The sequence below is a fragment of the Acartia tonsa genome, chromosome 14 (assembly GCF_053477335.1).
Source record: "Acartia tonsa isolate MP-2025a chromosome 14, ASM5347733v1, whole genome shotgun sequence".
In the NCBI taxonomy this organism is placed as follows: domain Eukaryota; kingdom Metazoa; phylum Arthropoda; class Copepoda; order Calanoida; family Acartiidae; genus Acartia; species Acartia tonsa.
In genome coordinates this window covers 39,768,970-39,789,285 of record NC_137273.1, presented here as the reverse complement: position 1 = coordinate 39,789,285, position 20,316 = coordinate 39,768,970, and the positions used below count along the sequence as shown (strand labels likewise).

General features: G+C 34.5%; 2 protein-coding genes across 2 annotated transcripts; one reads left to right on the top strand and one right to left on the bottom strand.

Moving 5' to 3' along the window:
- The first annotated feature begins 778 nt into the window (after positions 1 to 778).
- LOC145305598 (uncharacterized) lies at positions 779 to 15,886 on the top strand. The gene is made up of 17 exons (XM_080147286.1): positions 779 to 938; positions 4,437 to 4,522; positions 5,184 to 5,224; positions 5,949 to 5,974; positions 6,797 to 6,879; positions 7,291 to 7,340; positions 7,621 to 7,759; positions 8,030 to 8,144; positions 8,783 to 8,898; positions 9,724 to 9,874; positions 10,249 to 10,419; positions 11,405 to 11,456; positions 11,748 to 11,816; positions 12,786 to 12,840; positions 13,607 to 13,712; positions 14,163 to 14,227; positions 14,678 to 15,886. The coding sequence occupies exons 1-17, from the start codon at positions 870 to 872 to the stop codon at positions 14,751 to 14,753; spliced, it is 1,470 nt and encodes a 489-aa protein (XP_080003412.1). The 5' UTR covers positions 779 to 869; the 3' UTR covers positions 14,754 to 15,886.
- A 1,291-nt stretch (positions 15,887 to 17,177) lies between these two features.
- Positions 17,178 to 19,504, bottom strand: LOC145305597 (uncharacterized). The gene is made up of 3 exons (XM_080147285.1): positions 19,448 to 19,504; positions 19,122 to 19,205; positions 17,178 to 18,927 (listed from the first exon to the last, which is right to left on the bottom strand). Exons 1-3 carry the CDS (start codon positions 19,487 to 19,489, stop codon positions 17,632 to 17,634), a joined length of 1,422 nt encoding a protein of 473 aa, XP_080003411.1. The 5' UTR covers positions 19,490 to 19,504; the 3' UTR covers positions 17,178 to 17,631.
- Positions 19,505 to 20,316: the final 812 nt, after the last annotated feature.

Genomic DNA, 20,316 nt, shown 5'->3' with positions numbered 1-20,316 from the left:
CTAGTGAATAGGGGTAATTTTGTTTATTGTCAATACATTGTCTATACATTAATTTATACACTGGTACCCAAAGTATATTACACTGAGCTGGATCTTTAAATCATTTCAATGGTGATCTAAACCACCCCGCGCGAAATTTCAGCCAATCACAGCGGCTGATTTTTAAAATGCGCCGCTGTGATTGGCTGAAATTTCGCGCGGGGTGGTTTAGATCACCATTGAAATGATTTAAAGATCCAGCTCTGGTACCCAAAGTTGTGATGTATCAATCTACAACAATTGAAATCTAGAGAATAGGGGTAATTTTGTTTATTATCAATACATTGGCTATACATTAATTTAAACAGTGGTACCCAAAGTATATTACAGTTGTTATACATTAATATTTCATATCTAGTACCACCAAGGCAGTGATAATTATATAAAGTAGTTTTTACAAGGTTTTATGCTATTTTCTTTCAAAATTAAGGTGGGAGGGAGGAAGGGGACATTGGACTGTATATTACACTGGTACCTAAAGTTATCAATGTAAATGAATAAAATGTTGAGTACTTTTGTGTTTGATTGGTCTACAGGTGGGTGATTATGTTTATTATAATTGTAAAAGTACATCAATTTATCAGCCATTGTCTTATCCCTTAAGATGCCAAATTATTAAAACACAATGCGTAGCTTTTATATAATGAGGGTTGGACCGACCGTCTTGACGAGATGGATAGTTAATTTAGGCATGTTAGAATTGTCCTATCGATATCACACATCTTTTAATTTCAGAACTTAAAATGTTAAACAGCATTAAGTTGGTGTAACTCAAAACGCCACACGGAAGAATAACTCAAAGAGAGGCGCCACAAGAAAACGGCGCCGCCATGGGGGTTCTACTCAGATCCTGCTGCCTCTGCTTCAGCCCAACGGTTGCCACATTTGCCATTGGCTCGGTAAGTTCTTTCCGGGAAATTATCCGCTTGACTAAAACCAGTTCACAGCCCTACTATCCGCATAATATCTGCGGAAAGCTGTCTATAATACTTACATTTTCAGTAAGTTCTTTCTTAAGAGGCGTTGAAATCGTTTAATATCCGGTGGATAAGAACTGGTTCTCAGCAATACTGAAAAATTATGTATTGTATTGTAATATATCCAGTTTTCTATAAAAATTTAAAATTTATAATCATAATATTAAAACCTTCAGCATCTCGGGTCTAATTCCTTAATTATATAAAGTAAAAGGATGTCTGTCTGTTTGGTTGACTCTTTGTTTCAAATGATCTTGCTAACCGTTGAACTGATTTGATTCTAATTTACAGGGCTGCATCTCAAAGGTCTTTTGAAGGTTCATAACTATTTTTGGGGAGGGTATATACAATCACCCTCCCAAGAGAAATCGCCCCTAGAAAAAAATGGGTGTCAACACTTAATAAGCAGAATATTAATTCGTTGGGTATCTACAAAATTGTTTTTAAAAATTGTGTAAATACAGGATTTTTTAGAACTTGATTATTGAGATGCTTCACTTCAATTTTTTTTTACCTTGTTGTCATAGTAATCGGACGGACGGACGGACGTACGTACAGTCCCTAATTATGGAAAAGCTTCACTTTATAAAACAAACTGAAATTTTGCATATTTTGACGCATAAACCAGAGATCTACAGGGATAAGACAATAGCCGATAAAATTGAACCTTTGGTAACTGTGTAATTAGTCCAATGTCTCATTCTTCCCTGATTATTATGCGGTGTCAGGGAACTAGATAAGATAAGATTTTATTTCCTCTAAGGTGCATATAATTAGGGCGAGTTACTAATAAAAGTTACAATTGTTAGACTAATTGATTTCTTCCTGAAAGAGAATGCATATTAATAAGGTACTAGGTTTCTTCCTGAAAGAGATTGCAGGTAAGATAATAAATACATATTATAGAACATATCTTTCATTACAGTAATAAATATCCATTGTAATTTATTAGCATATTAAGTTTCTAAAGTACATTTACTATTTATGTACCTAGCTCAGGGTTGTAGTGAACTTCTCCTTCCCCGTTCACCTACATTTTACTTTTTACTATACAATTAATATATAATTGAACACTGAGCAAGCTGAGAAGCGAGTGGATGGCTTAACCCCGGCCGGGGTTGTTGAACCGCAGTTCTGCGCGGCGCTTACCAAATCGTTTCTGAGCTTAAGAAATAGTTGTAACAATCAGATTAAGTTACATAACTAAAACATATATAAGACATATATAAACTACTATACTAAGGTATGCTGAATATACCATCTAACATTCGTTCCACTAGAATCCTTACGGGGTTTCCAAAAATAAGACCAATACAATTAGGTTATCGGTGCCATGGAAGTTAACCATGTTTTAAAGGGATAAGACAATGGTCGATAAAGTTTACATACATCCCCAATGATGATACAAAAAATTTACCCCTCCTGTAGATTACAATTAGTGGTTGAAACTATTGAATACTCAACTTAATGAACCATCTTTTCAACCAATAATTTTAAATTTAGATTATAATCTTGTTATCCAGTTTATACTGGTACCCAAAGTATTATATATACATGCTATGTTAATCTTTGGGTACCTTAATTAAATTTTCATTGGATGGTGCTCAAACTTTTCAACCAATAATTATAATTTAGGTTGGAATATTGTTATCCTGTATATTTCTGGTTCCCCTGTCAATATTCCTAGATAATCATAGAGAATATACTGGTACCCAAAGTTTTATATACTTTATTGGTTGGTGCTCAAACTTTTCAACCAATAATTTTAATTTAGGTTGGAATATTGTTATCCTGTATATTTCTGGTTCCCCTGTCAATATTCCTAGACAATCATACAGATTATACTGGTACCCAAAGTTCTAGAACAGGCTGACGCGGTCCCTTTCGATTGGGACCACCACGGTGAAATATGCTATGGGACCGCATGGGGCAAGCGTCAGCGAATGGGGCAAGCGTCACAGAAAAGAAAGAGGATAAAATGCCACAGAATGGAAAAAAAACAGTTACAGGCATAGGCATCAGCATAGGCCTAGTCAACAACCCAAGGCGCCAGCCTGTATCAGTGGGAAAACAGGGTCTAGTCATGAAAAAAACAAGAAAATATTTACAAAGTAATAATCATTAGGATTAAAAATATTTACAAAGTAATAATCATTAGAATTAAATTCTTGAAACCCCACCCCACTTTGAGGGGCTGTGGCCGAAAAAAATCACATCAGGGGGGGGTCAATTTTTTTACATCCCCAAAACCGGCATTGCCAGCCGGTGTCAGGGATGTGCCAGTCAGGCCTGTCGGCCTGCCGGTTCGGCCGTGGCCGGCCGTCAAAGTACGGCCGAAAACGGCGTTTTTTGACGGTTTTCGGCCGATTTTGACCCAGGTCACTTTGGACGGCCGTCCCGGCCAGGGTAATTGGGGGAAAAAAATTGTGCAAATTAGCAATGAAGGCCCATGGCCCATAGAATCCAGGGATATGTGTCCCAAGTCGGTCGGCCGACCGGCCTAGCCGCACCGGCCCGCTGAAAATCCGCAAAAACGGCGATTTTCGACGATTTTCGCGACCTTTGACAGCCGCTGCCGGCCTAACGGCCGGGCCGACCGCCTTCGGCCGCACATCTCCTGAACTGGCTTGGGATGGACTACAAAAAACTTGGAATACACGTGGCTGCGCCACAAACACACGCCGCGCTACGCGCGAAAAACACGTCAAAAAATGGCCATTTTTTGGATGCACTAACTTTGCCGCCAATTAAAGGCCGGAAGACGGCCGGCAATTGCCTCCAGCAACACTAAATGATAGTTAGAGCCGGCCATTGTGGTTCCATAGGTACCTTTGGATTTTTCCTAGCCCCTCTGGGAGGCCCACAGTGGCCAATACGCCAGGCCTGGTAAAAATTTTTTTGAAGTGCTCTAACTTTTCCGCCACTTGGGGGAAAATGTTGGGTCATGATTTTTCGCGACCCCATCGGGCCATATTTTCAGGGTTTCAAAGGAAATTAATGTAACTTGAAAAACCTGCGCGTTATTAACGTTCAAAAAACGAGAGGATAATTTGTGTAAAATGGACATTTTGACCTTTTTTTCCGCAATTTTCAACTTTGCGCGCGCGCTGCGCGCGCGTTTTTGCTCCGATTTTGGAAATTCCAATTGCCTCACCTCCGGACGGCATTCAAGAATCCATAGCAATTTTCCTTTTCAAAATCGGCCTCCGGCCGCCCCCCTGCGGGGGAGGGTGAGAGTGCGGACCCCCCCATTTTGACCCCCCTTACAAAAATTTTTTTTTTCCTTGAACTTCATGCGGCTAACTTGGTAAAATTATTTCATAATTCGTTACACTCTTATTCCATATTTCACCATCATTTTTATATACATACTATATCAATCATTGTGCTCAAACTTTTCAACCAATAATTTTATTCTAGGTTGGAATATTGTTATCCTGTATATTTCTGGTTCCCCTGTCAATATTTCTAGACAATCATACCTTCTACATCACTGAGTTTGCCAGGTATCTATCTATCTATCTATCTATCTATCTAACTATCTATCTATCTATCTATCTAACTATATATCTATCTATCTATCTATCTATCTATCTATCTATCTATCTATCTATCTATCTATCTATCTATCTATCTATCTATCTATCTATCTATCTATCTATCTATCTATCTATCTATCTATCTATCTATCTATCTATCTATCTATCTATCTATCTATCTATCTATCTATCTATCTATCTATCTATCTATCTATCTATCTATCTATCTATCTATCTATCTATCTATCTATCTATCTATCTATCTATCTATCTATCTATCTATCTATCTATCTATCTATCTACTATCTATCTATCTATCTATCTATCTATCCAACTATCTATCTATCAATCTATCTATGACTCTTAAACTTTAGTTATAAATTTATTGGAGTGCCTTAAGGTTGCATATGAGGTCCAATTTTTGTTTTATGTCCGTATGTCTGTCTGAAACGTTTTGAAGGAAACTTGATTTTCTCGGCTCCTATAAAACATAGACGTCTGAAAATTCTTATCAACACTCCCATCAATATGGGGCATGATTAAGTATAAAACATCCATGGCGGTCGGACTGCTTTTAGGCAGGTTTTTAGCTACTTTTATCATACTTGTTATAATTTTTATTTTTTAGGTCTCAACGTGACACTGGCAATTATTTGGATGATGATCAGGAAAAAAAATAACTTCATTCAACCCAAAAAAGTATTGTTATTTATCACATCGTATCATAGACAGCTTTCCATGGATATTAAAATATTCTGAGAAAACTACCTGTAATATTAATATTCTACATATACATGATTTTTTAGTAAGGCTGAGAACTGGTTCTAATCCAGCAGATATTACTCGGTTTTGAAGCCATACTGGAATATTCCATACAATTTCATCTGTGGTTTGATGATACTTTGTAAAGTATAAAGGCTAGACCCAGGGTAAAGTAACACCCAACAGACAACCTATCCCTTAATTGCACAACCCCTTTTCTGGAAGTCCTAATAGAGAAAGATAAAAAATTGCGCCTGTTAACGGGCCAAGGAATTGCCTCCTACTCATAATATTAATTTTATATGTCATACCAGCTACCATCTTTCCAGTTTGGCTGTGAAACATATTAATATCCACTGGATTCACACCAGTTCTAAGCCATAATCATGTATAGCATTGTATTACAGACAATTTTATATGAATATTAAAGTAAAGAATATAAAACTAAAACCAGTTAGCCTAAGCCTTCGGCCCCTCGGGATAATAAAACTGGTTTTAATCATTTTAATATCCATGGAAAGCTGTCTATAATGCAATGCTGTAAATAACTATTCCAAAAAGCACAATATACCAAAAAAGTAGCAATAAAAAGTTTCAACAAATGTTGAAATTATTTTTTTCTTTAAATAGGTTCCAGCAATTATAGCATTTAGCAAGGTGAGAAAATAGTTTTATTTTCTATGAAATATAGTATTATATACTACTACATAATGTAATAAGGCTTTTTGTATGCCTTTTAAGATCTCAGTAACATATTTTAACTAGATTCCAGGATTGTTTTAGGCTATTTATTCTAAATTCATTAGACCTATATTGCCTATTGGAAAAACATTCCCACAAATAGAAAAACTTTGTTATAAATTCCTAAATTAATAGATAAGGCGGTTTTCCTATTTGAAAAAAATGAATGTATTATATGTGGGAATTTTTTTTGTCAATTTAGGTTGATAATATAGCTCTCAGATATAAGCCAATACATTCCTCCATTGTCAGGGGAGGGGATGGGTTAAAGTCATATGAGGGAGGGAGTATATTAGCCAGCTGGAAGTTTCATATAATTAGAGTAAGCAAAAATCTGGTGCACTATCCAAGTATTTCTATATCGATTATTGCAAACAGTATTTTTGGTAATATTTTTATTTATTGTTTGAAATATAATAATTTTAAAATATTATAATCTAAACTTTATGAAATAGAAAAAAAACATTTTTTTGACTTCACATGGCTGATTTTTTTAGACACTTTGTAAAGCTACCTATTTCAGTTTGTAAATAAAATTTTAAGGTACTGTATACTGTGCTACTATGTATGGATGTTCCTATATATTCTCCTAGGTACTTTACACTGTGCTACTATGTATGGATGTCACCTATATATTCTCCTAGGTACTATACACTATGTATAGATGTTACCCATATATTCTCCTAGGTACTGTATACTGTGCTACTATGTATGGATGTCACCTATATATTCTCCTAGGTACTGTATACTGTGCTACTATGTATGGATGTCACCTATATATTCTCCTGTATACTCCTACTAGTCGGTGTTGCTACCAAAAGGTAAAATTTAAAATTAAATTATTACAAAATACCTACCTAGTTAAAATTAAGTTTCAAATTATGAAATTCTATACTCAAATGCCCACACTTATATTGAGTTAAAGGGCATTCAAGCAGACAACCAACCCTTTGATTGCATTATCTTTGTCTGTAAGTCCTGACTGTGCATGGTAATGAGTTGCACCTGTTTGTCGGTCTTCTCTGATAAACAGAAATTATGTTAAAACATAAATACTGGCAATGAAGACTTTAACAGATTATGTGTGGGTTATCCATAATGATTTAAGCCTCCCTGGAGTTGCAAATGCCTTTATTCTAACCTCTTAACCACAATCCTCCTATTTTTAAATAAACATAATATAATTTAAGCCACCACCTAGTGGTGATATTATGAACTATTTTGTTTTGCAGGTATCAGCTGATGCTGCCCTGGCTTGTCTACATGTTCTTGGCCATTCTAGGTAATCTATTTATGATAGCCAAATAAATTTATGTACATCCTCATTTATGAATCACAAAATTACACTTCTGTAGATTACAAATATTTGTTAAAATGTTTGGACACTCATCTTAATAAACCAACCAATCAAAATTTCTAAAAGTCCCCAAAGTTAAAATGTTAAAGGGAAAAAGAAAATGTTACTAAAAATCTATTGGGGACTAGTGTAATAATCATAAATAAAAGTCCCCTTCCTCCCTAATTGAACAGACACCTTTCTAATAATTTACCTTGTTGTTCAGTTGTTCTGACCCTCGTAATCTCCTTCATTATCGGCCTGCCTGACTACGCCTCACTGGCGGTGTTCCTCGCCTCCAGCCCGGTGCTACTCATCACTGCTTATCTCTGGCTGGTTGTAGCCTCAGCATACCAAATTATTAAGTATGATTGATTGATAGATTGATTTATAGATTGATTGATAGATTGATTGATAGATTGATTGATAGATTGATTGATAGATTGATTGTTAGATTGATTGATAGATTGATAGATTGTTTGATAGATTGATTGATAGATTTATTGATAGATTGATTGATTGATAGATTGATTGCTATATTGATTGATAGATTGATAGATTGATTGATTGATAGATTATTGCTGTATTGATTGATAGATTGATTGATAGATTAAAACATGATTATATATATACAGGGCTGCCTCTAAACCAGACTCTCGCCTAACTGCATCCGCATCTCAATCCTCTCTGGACTCTCTGAAGGGTGGCATACAGAGGGTATTAGGGGGTACTCCTCCCCCTCCGTATCAGGTTATCAATAGTATAAAGTAAATTAATGTTTTTCTGTCCGTCAGCGCTTTAAGATCTCAATAACTAATATTAGAATTAAGTTCTACATTTTATTCTTAAGTTCAGTCATTGGAACTATTATTTTCTAGGCTTCCTTTGAAAATAGACGGCCTACTTTTTTTTGCAAAAAAATTATTTTGTATGAACACCTTTTAGTATACATAAATTTATTTCCTACAGACAATTAAAAATAAACTTACTGCTGGAAGGAAAAGAAAAATTAACAAATAATAAATAAGAAAACATATTAAATGTAAAAAAAATGATTAAAGTTTTTTAAATAGTAATAAATTAATTTTAAAATCTTCCCAAAACCTGTAGTAACGAAGACACTAGTCAATAGTATTAAGTAGAACAATGTTTTTCTGTCTGTGTGCCATTTATAGGAGTTGACCTCCCACTTTCAATTTGAGTTCAATAGAAAAAAAAGAAATTAATTTGAGTATTTTTTTCATGGGCAAAAATAGTTATAAACTTTCCTTTTGAGACCCATATCAGTTAAGCTCTTTTGCTACAGACAATAACAAAAACTCTTTTTACTTAGATATCATAGGATAGGGATTGTTTGACCATCTAGTGGTAATTTAACTTTTATCTAGGCTGTGCGGACTGAGCCGGGAAGTCCAGGTGGTAAATGTCGTCGTAAATATGCGCGCCAAATTTCCAACGAGTCAAACACATCGGATACAGTCTTCTTTGATGTTTCCTCTACCAGGTAATTCTTTTGTAGTAAATGTGTGGAATTATATCCACGGCATTAGTGTAATTTGTAACATGTCGGCTTGCTGTCACAAGGTGTTGTAGTCTGGTTCACACTGCATCATACTAGAGACATTTAACCGGTACCTACTGTCTGTGTAATACATTAATAGTAATTAGAGGCCTCTAGTGGCATTTAAATGTTTTTTTTTTATTTTAAATTTCTAATTTGAGAAATAATTTGTTATCAGCTGTTAAATTCATGTCTCTACGCAGCGCGACTACGCTAGCGACACTATGCGGCTAAAATATTTTAAATTTTTTTTCAATTTTATTGTGATTTCTCTTGGGAGGGTGGTGGTACCCTCCCCGAAAATAGTTATAAACCTTCCCGGGACCTACGAGAAGCTACCATGTTAAGGAGAGCCTGATCGGTTCAGCGGTTAGTGAGATCCTTTGTTACAGACACACAGACAAACAGACAAACATCCTGTTACTTTAGTATAAGGATAGTAGAAGGAATATGTTTGCCAATAAACCGGCGCAACTCGTTACCATACACAGTTAGGACTTCCTAACAATGGTTGTGATATCAAAGGATTGGGTGTCTATTGGGCAAATGAATGTTTTACACTACAATTATAAAATGATGAGTATGTTTCAAGATTCATGAAGAGGTCTAGAAGCAACTCCAAGCCCATTAAAGATCATATATACAAAGGAGGGAGGTTATTTTGGACTGCATATTATGCTGGTACCCAAAGTGTTATAAACACGCTCTCTCATTGGTTGGTCTAAAATCTGTGGAGATTTTTTGTATTAAATCAAAATTATTAATTAGGCGTTCATCTGAGATGACCCCCTCGACCAAGCCTGCGTCCCCAGTTCCATTATTCCAGCAGCAGCCTTCTCCTCCATCTTCTAGTGCCGGTGGGGGAATCATCCAACGAGTGAATCCTGGCAGCCATGAGGATATGGGTAACTGCCAACAGGTACCAAAAGATTTTATACATATTATCTCATTCATTGGGTAGCTTCATTAAACCTTTCATTGGTTGGTAGTGCTCAAACTTTTCAACCAATACCTTCTACATTATAGAGTTTTAGTGGTACCCAAAGTTTTATATAAAGTAAATCCTCTGCCATCTTATATTTCAACGGGTGAATCCTGGCAGCCAAGAGGATCTGGGTAACTGCTGACAGGTAACTTGTAGCGTGTAGTATCAGTCAAAATAAGCAAGTTGATCTTGGGGGATTTAAAGATCACTATTAGGTACTATGTTTTATTGGAAGCACTGAAATTTGCATTGGCAGTGGCAGTGGCACTAAATTCCAGGCTTTCTCATTAAGCTTTGAATCAATTAAGGATGTTGGTAGTTACCAGCAACACTGCATCACAATGATATCACCAGAGGGAACATCAGCAGCAGACCCAGCTACAGTGGCAGGAGCTTCAGACCATGGTCCAGCAAAATCTTTTGGCCACACTCAACGATACTCCCACAGCAACATCTCTTTGGATGATCAACAACTTCAGGTGACCTTTCTAATTGAATTATAGACAGCTTTCCATGGATAGTATTAGGGTAGTGTGGCTGAGAACTGGTTCTAATCCAGTGGATATTAATCGGATTAGATGATCAACTTCAGGTGACCTCTCTCTAGCTTGGGTTCTCTAGATGATCACTTGAAAAAATCAGGAACTAGGGTTTAACACGTAGCCCATCTGCTAGTTGTAGGGGATGTGATAGTTTAGAATCTTGGGCCAAAATTGCGTACTCACTGAAAATATGGTTCCTACTTCTGCTATGTCAGGTGCACAACATAAATTGGATGTTACTTTACTGGTATTTTCAGCTTATGCAACGGCCATCCCAGGTTATGAAAGTACCAAACTATGCATAAAAATATGTGAATATGTGTATTGATTTTATTATTATTATTTTGTATGCTTATGTTGAAATACATATCTATCTATCTATCTACTTGACCTAATATCCATCAGTTAGAGTATTGAATCCGTTTACATGTGGATGATGCTCTATGATCTATCATTAGTTGAGAGTGGAATGAATTCATTTAAGGATGTTTGTCTTAAATCAGTATTATCCTAAGAGATTTAAATATAGATCTTTGTAATAAAGTAACAGAATTTCTGTTTGTCTGTCTGTACCAAAGGATCTCCCAAACTGCTGAACCAATATGGTTCTCCTTTAAAAATATCTTCTCATAGGTCCTGAGAAGGTTTATAACGGGAATGTACCACCACCTTCTTAAAAAGAACAACCCCCGTCCCAAAATTTTTTTACTTTTAACTAAAATTAAAATATGGAGGGTTGGTAGATCCCGCCTCCCCCAATTAAGTACCATTATCAAATCAATGATTTAAATTTTTGTTTTTCTGGCACAGGAATCTATCTATCTATCTCTCTATTTATCTATCTATATATCTATCCATCTATCTATCTATCTCTTTATCAATCTATCTATACATCTATCTTTCTATCTATCTATCTATCTAGGTGTCTGGTGGCAGGAGACCTGGCAGGTCTGGTGGACATGTTGTCAGAACAGGTACAGCCAGTAGATAGATAGATATAGACGTTTAAATGGTGAGCAAAAAAAAATGCGTAGATTTTAAAATTCAAAATGCACGGCTTGTGTTCATGGTAGAAAAAAGGTAGGCATACCATTAGAACCGCTGTGAAGTCTATTTTTTGGAAATATAAAAACGATTCCTGTGCTAGGCATAGGTAAGGAGCTACACGTTAAAATCACCCAACTGACATAAAACTTGACTTGCGAGTATATTACTAAATATTGGAGAATAGGGTGTGCAATAATCTTAATTATCCCCTTGTTCAGGTGCTGGAGGACAGTTAAAGAACAGTGCAACTCTTCCCCACTTGCAACCTTTACATACAGATAATCCAGGTATTTATATTTACAGGGATATACAGGGATAAGACAATTGGCCGATAAATTGAGGTACAACCCTAATTATGATACACAAAATTACCCTTACACAATTGCAACCTTTATACACAGATAATCCAGGTATGTATAACTATCTATTCACAGAGGGATCTACAGGGATAAGACAATTGGCCGATAAATTGAGGTACAACCCCAATTATGAAACACAAAATTACCCTTCCCCACTTGCAACCTTTACACACAGATAATCCAGGTATTTATATTCACAGGGATCTAAAGGGATAAGACAATGGCCAATAAATTGATATACAACCCCATCTATCTATCTATCTACCTATCTAATTATCTATCTATATATCTATCTATCTATCTATCTATCTATCTATCAATCAATCAATCTATCTATCTATCTATCTATCTATCTATCTATCTATCTATCTATTTATCTATCTTTCTATCTATCTATCTATCTATCTATCTTTCTATCTATCTATCTATCTATCTATCTATCTATCTATCTATCTATCTATCTATCTATCTATCTATCTATCTATCTATCTATCTATCTATCTATCTATCTATCTATCTATCTATCTATCTATCTATCTATCTATCTATCTATCTATCTATCTATCTATCTATCTATCTATCTATCTATCTATCTATCTATCTATCTATCTATCTATCTATCTATCTATCTATATATCTATCTATCTATCTATCTATCTATCTTTCTATCTATCTATCTATCTATCTATCTATCTATCTATCTATCTATCTATCTATCTATCTATCTATCTATCTATCTATCTATCTATCTATCTATCTATCTATCTATCTATCTATCTATCTATCTATCTATCTATCTATCTATATATCTATCTATCTATCTATCTATCTATCTATCTATCTATCTATCTATCTATCTATCTATCTATCTATCTATCTATCTATCTATCTATTTAGGAAAGGGATGTAGGAGATCAACTCAAAGTGTCTCCTCCTCTAGCAACAAGTCAAGGTAAATAAAGATAATTCCTTATTTCTACAGGAATCCTAAAGTTTACTTTTATCTTGTTGTTGATTATAATATTTCAAGAATTTAATGAGTTTTCTATGGTATTTGGCAGTTTTTTTCATGATTTTTTACTTCATTTTTTTAAACATAAAATTCTCATTTTTTTCAGCTTATGATAATAATTTATAGCAGCTAAATTGATGTACATCCCCAATGGTGACACACAAAATAACCCCTTCTGTAGATTACTATTAGAAGTTGAAATATTTAAACACTCAAGGTATAAACCAACCAATCCAAATTCAATAAGTCCCCAAAGTTGTTAAGCCGACATATTAGATAACATTATTAAAATACTTTGGGGACAATGTAATAAACAGCTCAATGTCCCCTCCCTCCCTCCCTGGTAATCGGAAGTAATTGTAATTGTTGTGTTTAGAGAAGTTGACAGACAAATTGATGTACATCCCCAATGATAACACACAAAATAACCCCTTCTGTAGATTACAATTAAAGGTTTAAACTTTTTGACACTCAAGTTATGAACCAACCAATCAAATTCAATAAAAGTCTCCTAAGTTGTTTGGCCAAAAGACAACATTATAAAAAAAAACTTTGTAGACAAGTGTAATAAACAGCCCAATGTCCCCTCCCTCCCTCCCTGGTAATCGGAAGTAATTATAATTGTTGTGTTTAGAGTAAGTTGGCAGATAAATTGATGTACATACCCAATAATTACACACAAAATAACCCCTTTTCTTGTGTTTAGAGAAAGTGTGAACATGAAACGACGCAGTACAGCAAATATTGAGACAGAAACAAACAGAGAAGATCACAATATCTCAGCAAGTATTAAAGATAGCAAAGACAGCAAGGAATATTTATGAAAGTCTTTATGCATTATACATGTTATAAAATAATTAGGCACAGTATAAAATTACTTTAATTGAATATTAAAAATATAAAATTTTGGAGGGTTGGTGGTGTCTCCCCCTCCCACCTCATAAAAATGGCTGAAAACCAACCTATATCGAGATCTTGAGCCTAAGAGGGACAAAGAGGGTTCTAGTTTGTATTATAGATAAAACTTAATATATATATGTAATTTTTCCAAAAATATGACATAAACTTTGGGTACCAGTATAAACTATAATGTAGAAGGTATTGGTTAAAAAGTTTGAGCACTAATAGTTTCCACCAACCAATGAAGGTTCATCAAAGGTACCCATTAATTGATATAGTATGGATATAAAACATTGGGTACCAGTATAAGCTTAATATATGTATATATAGAGATTTTTCATGAATATGACATAAACTGATAGAAGTCTGGAAGTGGTCTAATAACATCCACAGCTACAACACAGGACAACAACCTGCAGACAACCAGGTATACAATTAAGATTATAAAAAACTTTGGGTACCAGTGACATTATCTTGTTCATTGCCTCAAAAACTTTGGGTACTTTTATTGGAATGATTGAAAAAATTAGACACAAACACTCACAACTCACAACAAAAGAACCCAAAGTTTTCAGGCTGATGAATAAGATAATAGGGCTATAAAAACTTTGGGTACCAGCGTAATTTATTCAAGTCCTATTAAGATTATATACACAGAGTGTTTAACACAGAGGGACATTGGACTGTAAATTACACTGGTACCCAATGCTTAAGAACATTAATCTGTTCATTACCTCAAAAACTTTGGAAACTTTTAATTGATTTAGACACAAACACTCACAACTCAATAAGAGTACCCAAAGTTTTCAGACCAATGAATAAGATACTGAAGTTATAAAAACTTTGGGTACCAGTGTAATATAACAATTACTTTCAGGTCCAGTAGTATCTCAGATACAGCTACATCATCCATCTCCACCACTTCCCTGGATTCAACAAATATTCTGGTCTAGTTGAATTATAGACATTTTCCAGCGGATATTATGCGGATAGTGTATGGCTGAGAACCGGTTCTAATCCAGTGGATATTAATTGGATTGAATGCCATCCACCTCCCTGGATTCAACAAAAATTCTAGTCTAGTTGAATTATAGACACCTTTCCAGCAGAGAACCGGTTCTAATCCAGTGGATATTAATTGGATTGGAAACAAATATTCTAGTCTACTTCATCTTATGCTATATTTGAAACAAAAATAATTTAAAATTTAATAAAAATACCCAAAGATTTAGAGCCAACAAATATTAGAATGTAAAAATTGGCCAGGTTATAAAGGACCTATAAAACAAATTTTTTTCTGCTAATATCCAATTTTTATCTATTTTTGTTTAATGATATGATATTTTTAATACGGTTTGATCTTTGCTTACCACTTGTCCACACCACAATGTTATTGTTTAATAATCCAATTTTTAAAAGCAAAGCTTTTCTATAATTAGCGTCGGTCTGTCCGTCCACAATGGATGGCTTTTCTTGTGTTAATTTAGGCATGTTAGAATTGTCCAATCAATTCAAAACTTTGCATGATGATACCTGTAGTAGCAGGTAGGATTTATAAATCGTGGCATCTCTATAATCCGTACTAGAAAGTCCGAAAGTCCAATTAAAACAAGCAGATTTTATACTTTCTTGACAAATTTTTGTATGTTTAAATTAACTTATTATTTGATTTTTTTTTGATACAGATTCCTATTACAACAAGGTTCAATGTTCTAAGTGAAGCATCTATATAATCAAGTCCTAAAAATGTCAGTATGCCCTTAAACAAAATTCTGTATTTAAGAAGTTTTGCAACAAATTTACATATAATTTTGTCAAAACTTCTCTTTTTATATTTTGTATATTTAGTCCTGACACTCTACAAGAGTTAATGTTTGTCTGTCATACCATTTCAGAGTTTCGCTTTTATGGATGTTGTCATCCTTGTTTACTAGAAATTTACACTTGCCTCTAGACAACAAATATAAATTTTTTTGTGTATATAAATAAAAATTTATATAATCTATATATATATCTATCTATGTGTAAATATTCTCATCCTATCATTGTGTTCTACTATGTTGACTGAAATAAATATTTTGAATTTCATTTTTTTGATGAGAATGCAAGATGATTAAAAAAGGACTTAAGGTATTATCCTTTTAGAATTTTTTTTTTCAATATTGAAAATTTGAGTATCCCCCCTCCCCCCCCCCCCGACAGCGAACTATGAACTCTGGCCGCAGCGCTCGGCTCCCTAGCCTGCCTAGCCGCAGCGCTCGGCCCCCTTGCCTGCCTAGACGCAGCGCTTGGCCCCCTTGCCTGCCTAGCCGCAGCGCTCGGCCCCCTTGCCTGCCTAGCCGCAGCGCTCGGCCCCCTTGCCTGCCTAGCCGCAGCGCTCGGCCCCCTTGCCTGCCTAGCCGCAGCGCTCGGCTCCCTAGCCTAAAACCTAACCTAACCTAAAATAGTTGTTCGTCGAAAAAGAGTATAACGCCGGACTTAAAAACAAAGGTTGGTAAATAAAGGGCAAAGGGAACAAAGTATTACTTTGACTGACTTATAGGGTGCCAGCAAACCTGGCAGGGTCATTCAGGTAAAGAGCAAGAATATATTTCAGATAGATAGATAAATAGACAGAAAGACAGACAGAAAAAACAGACAGGCAACAGAGACAGACAGACTGATATACAGTCAGACAGACAGACAGATAGATGGATAGATAGATAGATAGATAGGTAGGTATACCTGAAATCCAAGCCTCCATCCAAACTTGTCCAGTAGGTACTCTAGATAACTTCCTATCAATGGCACTCCAAAACCTGGAGGAATAGATTTATCCTTATTAACAAGTGGTAGGATATCTATCTGTTTTTCAGTAACCACTAAAACTAAATTAGGCCTATCTTATTAGACTAATAAGGGATAATACAATGAATGATAAATTGATGTACATCCCCTATAGTGATGGCAAAATTACCCCAACTGTAGATTACAATTACTGATTTAAACATTTAAACACTCATCCAACTTCAAATTCAAATCCAATAAAAGTTCCCAAGGTTGTTTAACCAACATATAATAAAATGTTATTTCATCACTTTGGGGACTTTGTCCCCTCTCTCCCTGATTTTAGTTCTTCTCCCAATCTTTTTAAATACTACACCAGATGAAACTTAGCAGTTTAGTAAAGAAAAATGTAAAAGATAGATATTTCATAAAACTTTTAAAAGCTGTATAGGTTTATATTTTGTCCCTCATTTTTTACAATTATAAAGTTTCAAGAACAGAATCCTACCTTTTATTTCTCTCTCCAAACTATCTCCATTCTATATATACTGTTACATGTAACTCTCAGCAACATTTTTCACTTTATTATAACGATACAGTCATTGTAATTATTCTGAAATGTATAAGATTAGTGCAATTTTGTGTTAGATAAAATTAGTAAAATTAACTTTAAGATAATATTAAGTAGACAATATAGACAATTCAAGAAAATTATTTTCAAAACAAACAAGCAATTAGTATGGAATCTAAATTTTAGAAAGAAAATAAATTTTTAAGTAAAAGATTTAAAAGCTTTGTTGACATTAAAATGATACAGCAGTAAGAAAATTGATTTAAAATTCATATGTGCAAAAGATAATATATATCAGTTAATAGCATGTTTAGTTTACAGCAGCAGTAGTATAATATCAGTAAGGGAAGCAATAATATAATAAAACAAATTGATCTTTATAAGTAAGGCTATAAGCTACTTGAATTAATCACTCCCGGCATTTTCATGTTAATTGAGTATTACTATTTCATCTTCATACATTTTCACTGTAGTTGCACATAGATACTTTCACCTCAGCCACTAGTTGGGACCAAGCTATCTCTAGTCCCATCAGGATGAAGGTAGATAGGATTTGCAGTATGATCCAGTTTTCCTTCAATGAAGTATCCAAGAACTTTCTCACCATCAGGATAGATGAACATACCTGGACCAAATGGCTGACCCTTCAGGTAACCTCCAACATAGATGAATCTATGCTTGGATGAATAGGAAATAGAAGCTCCCAACCCTTCTAGGATACCATTCTCAAATGTTCCAATTGTAGTAGGTAAAAAAGGTTCAGTCTTCAGGCCAAAACCAGTTTGCATGCCCTGCTTCATCTCCCCAATATAGTAACCTCCATCAATTCCTAGTTCTCCAAAGCCATCCATTATCTTTCTTCTTCTTACTGTTGTAGTATCCCCAACATAATAATGTTCAGGACCACTGAAGTATAAAGTGTCTATGTTATTAGGTTTGTTGTAACAAGATATATCCTTTTCTTCTTGAAAACATTCAAATTCACCACCAGTAAAGTTGACAACTTTAAAACCTTTTCCATTGTAAGTTGTATTTTTGTATGGGGGAAAGGTAAAGACCAAGTCTGGAGTCATTGTCATGCCATGATAAATTTCATCATTCTTCATTTGTCCATAGAAACAGGTCCCATTAGGCCAGAACATTAATCCTTCTCCTTCTCTTTTGCTTCTACTCCATTGACCATTGTAGATACTTTCATCTTTGTAAACCATCTTTCCATAACCAGTTTTATCTTCATCAATCCATTCTCCATCATATTCTGCCCACTTATCACTATTTTTATAAATGAATCTTCCCCAGCCATTTTTCTTGCCTTCTTTGAATTCCCCCACATATGTGCTTCCACTAGCATAGTAATAGATACCCTGGCCAGTCCTTTTGCCATCTCTCCACTCCCCATCATATCTATCTCCACTAGACCAGGTATACACACCCTGGCCATGTTGGACACCCTCTCTCCACTTCCCCTCATATTTGTCTCCATTAGGATAAGTTTTCACACCCTGACCATGATGATACCCCTTTCTCCACTCCCCCTCATATCTAGTTCCACTAGGCCAGGTATAAACTCCTTTCCCTTCTTGTACTCCATCTTTATCAAGATATCCTCTGTAAATATCACCATAATTAGAAAATTCCACCAGAAATTCTCCTTTCATCATTCCATCTTCAAAATAACCAGTGTATTTTTCTCCATTGGCTTTTGTATAAGTTCCATTTCCAATTGGCAGATTTCCTTTAACTTCACCAGTAAAGACATTTCCATTGCCTACAGTTACTCCAAATGATCCCTAAAATAAAATAAAAATTATGTTACATTTTACAAAAAAAACGTTGCAGGGCTAGGACTATTGCCTTGGATGATTTATATAGTCAACCTTAATAGTCAATATAATAAACAAATATTCCAAATAAATACTATAACTCTTTTAAATTATTTCATCTTTTTGTTATTTAAGTAAGGAAGTACAAACAATTAACACACCTGAATGTTCGTCATTAAAATGACAACCAAAAGGAGTTTGACAGTTTTCCTCGGTTGCACACAGATCATTCCTTGGGAGCTCTCCTTAATTAGAATAAAAATATTGAATTTCTTAATTCTATAAAAAAAGCAAATTTCTAGAAGAATTATATGTCAGGTTTAAAAAATAATTCTTGAATCATCCCAATATTATCTCTAGAGTGTGATTTGGAATGAAATTTATTTGAAAACTTGAACTAAACATATTTGACATCCCCCTTTGAAATCCCCTTTCTCACCCACCACAAAATTTGTAAAAACATAAATAGTAATAAATAATGAAATACCTGGATCTTTAGATCTCCTACCAGAGTGTCTCTCCTCCTCATTTTCAATTAGTTTCTGTAAAATATTTTATCATTTTTATATCATTCCAAAATTGTATCAAATTTTCATAATTAGTTGTTTAGTTTCTTGAGATTTAGATTTATTAAATCATTAAATCATTTTAATTGTATGACTTAGTTCAACCTTTAAAAGTTGGAGGGAGGTTTCTTATTAGGAATGTTACTAAATGCCCACCAACCCCCCCCTTTTAAGTTTTGAAATCTCCTTTTCCTTGTGTAAAAGATGAAGATATTTTTAATTGATTATATAAGTAAAGTAATTTAACAATTTGGAAGATTTTTCTCTATCTGAACCCTTTGAGATTTGACAGAAATGCCCTTCTTTTCTAACCCCTATGTAAGTATCTCTTAGTTGAGCTTTGGGGGCAGAAAAAATTGTTCATTTTCCTATATTTGAGTATAAAAAAAGGTTAAGCTGAATTTTGCTTCCTTAACCCATATATTTAGCAACTTTTATCTGTAGGTAATTTTAACTTATAAAAAATTTTAGTCGGATCCTGATAGATATAGATATAAAAAAAATTTATTACTGATGTAGTACCCATACAAACAGAATTCAATGAAATATTTGCATCGATACACCTTATATTTAACAACCTTTGCCTTTAATTTCTTTTTTCATATTTATATATAACCCTGAATAATTTAGAATAAATGATGTGTCCCAACCTTTGTCTAAAAATCATTGTTAGTAACTCTATAATTCCAAATGTTAGCTTTTAGCTGCCTTTAATTTTTTGGTGCATCAACCCTGCAGGATACCAAGTTCACAAAATAACATAACCCTAACTGTTCTAAAGTAATAAACA